Source organism: Aspergillus neoniger (genome assembly GCF_003184625.1).
Source record: "Aspergillus neoniger CBS 115656 unplaced genomic scaffold BO87scaffold_11, whole genome shotgun sequence".
Lineage (NCBI taxonomy): Eukaryota > Fungi > Ascomycota > Eurotiomycetes > Eurotiales > Aspergillaceae > Aspergillus > Aspergillus neoniger.
Window position 1 is genome coordinate 438,105 of NW_020291139.1, and position 4,879 is coordinate 442,983.

Consider the following 4,879-nt stretch of genomic DNA (forward strand, 5'->3'; position numbering starts at 1 on the left):
AATTGAGATGCTCCCACTAAATTAACTAACATGAGTGATTTGCTAGTTTGAATTACAAGAACAATTAATGGCTTCAAAATGGGTTAATAATGAGATTGTACAATGACACATACACTATGCATTATGGGGATGGACATAAGTGGGGGACCCGACTCTATCATGCAAAAACCACAGGGTACTATGAACCTGCCGAGATTCGAAAGTGCAACGAAAACGAAATGGATATAAGGAAAACAATAATGATGTCAGGACTGGAGCCTGATTTTGGGCTCCCCCTGAAGAGAGGAAGAGACACGGGAAGAAGATATAATCACGCCAAGCGCCAATGATGAACAGAAAACAAGCATACGGCCTAAGAGGACAGACCGCTAACATTGAGGAAATTGCATAGGCTCACGCAAGCATCCTTCAGGGACTTTTCGGTCTTCCACTCAAGCTCGTCCTGCGACCTTGTGGCCACAGCGACACAGGAGCCAACATCGCCAGCGCGGCGACCAGCAGCCTTTCTCGGGATAGGCTTGGAAGACACTGCTTCCATTGTGTTGACCACTTCCATCACGGAGTGGCCCCGGCCGGTTCCCAGGTTGAAGGTACGGAAGTTCTCAACCAGCTTTCCACCGTTGGCGGCGTTGAGTGCAGCAATGTGCCCCCTAGCAAGATCGGTGACATGGATGAAGTCGCGAACTGCAGTGCCATCTTCGGTGTCCCAGTCGGTGCCAAACATCTGCAGCTCCTTATACTGTCCGGTCATAACCTTTACGACAACCGGGAGAAGGTTCGTGGGCGTCTGCCTGGGATCCTCTCCAAGGAGCCCAGACTCGTCACATCCTATAGGGTTGAAATAGCGTAGAGCTACAATGGTCCATTCTGGATCAGAGGCGGCAAGGTCCGCTAATATCGCTTCACAGATCCATTTGGTGCGCCCATACGGGTTCGTAATACCCGTGCAACCAGGCCTGACGGTCTGCTCCTGACCGTCTTGATCACTGTAGACCTCTTCTTTATGGACACAGAGTTCTTCCTTCAAGGGAAGACCCGATGTTGCCAAGGTTCCGTACACGGTGGCGGAGGAGGAGAAGATGAAAGTTTTGATGCCAAATTCTCCCAAAGTCGTGGCAAAGTCGATGAGGCCACTAACATTGTTCGCGTAATACTTCAAAGGATTCTTGATACTCTCTTCCACGGCCTTATAAGCGGCAAAGTGAATGACGCCACCAATCCTGGACTTGGGAGTACCCCATCTGGATTGGATCTGATACTGCTCAAGAAGGCCTCTAAGAGCAGCAACATCCCGGAAATCATGGGCGTGGAGCTGCAACGACGGCATGCACGTCCCCTGCTCGTCATGGTACTTTGCCGCCAGTTGCCTGATGCGGTCGAAGACACTCTGGAAAGAGTTGCTGAGATTGTCGATCACAATTACATTATAGCCGGCCTTGAGTAGCTCCAATGTTGTGTGACTGCCGATGAACCCGAGACCCCCTGTGACGAGGATGTACTGATCGAGGGGAAAGTTGCGCAGCAATTCTTCCAGGTTGCCATCAAACAACACGGAAGATTGCGTCGCCGGTGTGTCCACACAACCAGGGGAGCAAGGCTCCACAGGAGTGCTTGCATCGGATTGTCGAGGGCTCTCCATAACTGATAGGGTCGAAGGATGAGGCACCGTTGGGGGGCGATGCGGACAAGAAACACTTGGACAAACAAGAACAAGGAAACGAAACAAAGATATTATTCTCCCACGAGAATTTAACGACCGCAGGTGACTCGGCTTTGAACGGGATACCCAAAGAAAGGAGTTTCCCAAATCTTATATTTTTCCTCAAAACGAGCAACAGGCCCTCCCACTTGCGCGCCGATGTAACCGCTGTATATGGCCCGCTAGGTCAGGCGAAGATATCGTGATCCGTAACTTGCTTATTTACAACGAATCATAACCAGAATAAGCGAATGGATGCAGTAAAATGCAGAACCGGCGACAAAAAGAAATATATGGAAGGCTGGCTTCTGAAAAAAAGCCGAAAAAGCACAGGGAAAAGGAAAGAATGGAAAAAGAAACGAGCGAAACTAGAAGGAGAAAAAGCAAATATAAAGAGAGTGGACGATGTTGTCAGCGGTTGCTGCTTCGGTATGAGAACGGGGCCTAGAAGGCTTACTGGGTCATCGAAAACGGATTTCGCCTCCGCTGGGGGGGGGAGGCATCGAACGAACTCTGGTCGCCTCCACTGGAGCTGCAGGATGTACAATTGGTACGAGAAGGCGCTCTCGACCAGGGAAAAGAGAAATTGTTCTTTCCAGCTAATCCGAGACCTGATGCATGGTCGAAACCCTGCCCCGCTCTATTTTGGGCGCGCCGCATCCATACTCTTACTTTCGCCTTTTTTTTAATTTTCCACTGCCCTCCTTACAATTGTTTAACCTCGCATTATCCAACAGCGAACAGGCTTGGAAACGCTGATGACTACTTAATTGTTAGTCTCCCGGCCGACTCTGGTCCAAATCCGCTATGGCCAAAGGGAGCCCACTTGCTAGCTCGTTTCGACCCCCCGAACTTTGGCGCGCACGGTTTCAAATTACATCGTTAGCTTCTCAAAGCCAGCAGAATGGGGCAAGGGGAACACGTGAGAGACCGGCGCTGCCTGCAAAGCCGGCGCTCGCGACTGATTCTGGCAATCCTTGTATTCATTGCCCTGCTCGCCGTCGTCATACCACCAGCAGTGGTGTTGACCCTACACAAATTCACCATGGGCCCTAAAGCGTCAGTTTTCGTACCGCTCTACGTCTACCCTGCACCGGGAGCATGGGATCCCTTAGAGAAGGTGTAGGTGCTACTTTTCCTTTTGTTGTCCCCTTCCCCATATCTCAACAAGCCCTCGCCAAATGTTAAACCCCCTCCCCCTTCCCCTTCCCCCCGCCAACCACATTGTACTCCCAGTCCATGCCCACGCTATCTGTCAGCCACCGGATGTCCCGCGGCACGATACAAGTAACCCTGATGTACGAAGGACGCAGCTGAACGCCACAGGATCTCTTCTCATCCCGACGTCAACTTCACCGTCGTGGTCAATCCTGGTAGTGGTCCAGGGCCCAACGCCTTGCCCGATGGCAATTACACACGAGAGATACCCAAGCTGGCGTCTTATGGCAATGTGCGCCTACTGGGCTATGTTGCTACCACGTACGCGCAGCGCAACTTCTCGTTGGTGCGGCGGGACATTGAGACCTATGCGGCGTGGCCGACCAACAGTTCGAACCCCAATCTAGCGGTTCGGGGTATATTTTTCGACGAAACACCCCAGCAATACGAAAACAATACCTTGGCCTACCTCCAAGATCTGACTGCTGTCGTGAAGACGACCGCCGGCCTGGGTCCGGACCATTATGTACGTGCAGAAGTCTCTCCCGTTTTTTCATTATTTCATTACTAGGGGTAACGCCGGGTAATTTACACGATTACCAAATTTCGGCAGCTGGCATTTCCGCCCACTGGATCATTGCCTTTTGCTGCCCCCTCAATGCATGGTCCTTTTTTACTTTTATTGGAGCTCATGTTCTCTGGCGCCTGTTCCTGCCGACCATTCTAACTCAGAGCTGTCGTTTGGATCGTCCGGATAGATCTGGATGGACGCCCACCATTGGCCAGAGTTTTCCATGCTAACGAGACTGTCCCAACAAGGTCGTCCACAATCCCGGCACGATTCCTGATGCCCGCTACTTGCCGACGGCTGATTCGACTGTGGTATTTGAGGCAACCTACGGGACGTTCTTGGAGCGTCAAGGGGCTAAGCTGTTTAAGGAGATCCCGAATAGTACTCGCAGCCAGCTGTGCGCCGTGGTCCACTCGGTGCCGGACAGCGTGGAAGGGCACAAATTCCGAGACCTGGTGAAGCAAGTGCGCAAGGTCGCAGATGAGATTTTCATCACTCATCTGGATACAGATTATTATGCGAGCTTTGGAAGCCAATGGGAGGAGTTTGTGGAACTGATGGCTCGATCGTGAGGTGGCAGATGCCTGGTGCATATTATTTCTTGGTATATACAGTATTTATGACGTATACGATAAAAGATCTGATTATTGAAGTGAAATTGACGAGAGGACTTTTTCCTCCAACTCGAATCCAATGGTTGCAGACGATGACACCAGTGTAACTGAATTCGGGATCTATTGCGCCAATTCCAAGGCATTTCTCCAGAGGTTTAGCTCAGGCAGAAACAAAGAAGCTAACTAAGTAACTAACTAGCTCCGAGACTTCCAAACCCAGTGGTAGACTATCTTCTTTACCATCTTCCAAGGAAGGATACATCCATTTCCCCCTCTTCAAACAAGGTACATGGTTAGTTCCTTTACAACACATCCATAGTGGGGCCATTACCCACCCGTAAATTTCATTCTCCGCGGTCCCCGATCCGATTCAGAGCCACTACCGAATTCCAGCCCCACTGACCAAACCAGTCCAGAAAAGTCTGCCATTGCCCACTTTGTATCATGGTCAAACAGGGCTAACCACGAGTCAGAGGTAAGTGGATGAGGATGATCTCATCGGTTAGATCATTAGCCTTTTTTTTTTTTTCTTTTTTTTTTCTCATTTCATTCTTTTTGTCTTTCTGGTTTAGATGAGGTAGAGATTGATAGTTGAATGAGATGTGGTAAGTAGGTACAATGCATGCTGCATGCTGCATAAAGATGTGTAATTAGGTACATAGTTAGATAGGTAAGGTTCATGGAAGACCGAGAATTCCGAATTTTAGGATCATTAGGTAACTACTATGCCACTCGTATGTGATCGTGATAAAATTGATTAGGTGCTTCTTCTATACGAAGAGTGGCATGAGATGATATGAGATGTTTTCTACATGCGCACAGTAAGAAAAAGAAATA

The 4,879-nt window shown here is 49.6% G+C and overlaps 2 protein-coding genes across 2 annotated transcripts; one reads left to right on the plus strand and one right to left on the minus strand.

Moving 5' to 3' along the window:
• Positions 1 to 341: 341 nt before the first annotated feature.
• Positions 342 to 1,795, minus strand: BO87DRAFT_21717 (NAD-dependent epimerase/dehydratase family protein). The gene has a single exon (XM_025618662.1). It carries the CDS (start codon positions 1,637 to 1,639, stop codon positions 353 to 355), a length of 1,287 nt encoding a protein of 428 aa, XP_025481184.1. The 5' UTR covers positions 1,640 to 1,795; the 3' UTR covers positions 342 to 352.
• Positions 1,796 to 2,402: 607 nt separating this feature from the next.
• BO87DRAFT_375325 (spherulation-specific family 4 protein) lies at positions 2,403 to 4,116 on the plus strand. The gene is made up of 3 exons (XM_025623006.1): positions 2,403 to 2,821; positions 3,026 to 3,383; positions 3,677 to 4,116. Exons 1-3 carry the CDS (start codon positions 2,745 to 2,747, stop codon positions 3,998 to 4,000), a joined length of 759 nt encoding a protein of 252 aa, XP_025481185.1. The 5' UTR covers positions 2,403 to 2,744; the 3' UTR covers positions 4,001 to 4,116.
• The last annotated feature ends 763 nt before the right edge of the window (positions 4,117 to 4,879 follow it).

Excerpts from the sequence above, each read along its gene's own strand:
- BO87DRAFT_21717 (XM_025618662.1), bottom strand. The coding sequence starts at position 1,639 with ATGGAGAGCCCTCGACAATCCGATGCAAGCACTCCTGTGGAGCCTTGC.
- BO87DRAFT_375325 (XM_025623006.1), top strand. The coding sequence starts at position 2,745 with ATGGGCCCTAAAGCGTCAGTTTTCGTACCGCTCTACGTCTACCCTGCA. Across the intron at positions 2,822-3,025 it reads TGGGATCCCTTAGAGAAGGT|GATCTCTTCTCATCCCGACG; the intron begins GTAGGTGCTACT and ends TGAACGCCACAG. Across the intron at positions 3,384-3,676 it reads GCCTGGGTCCGGACCATTAT|GTCGTCCACAATCCCGGCAC; the intron begins GTACGTGCAGAA and ends TGTCCCAACAAG.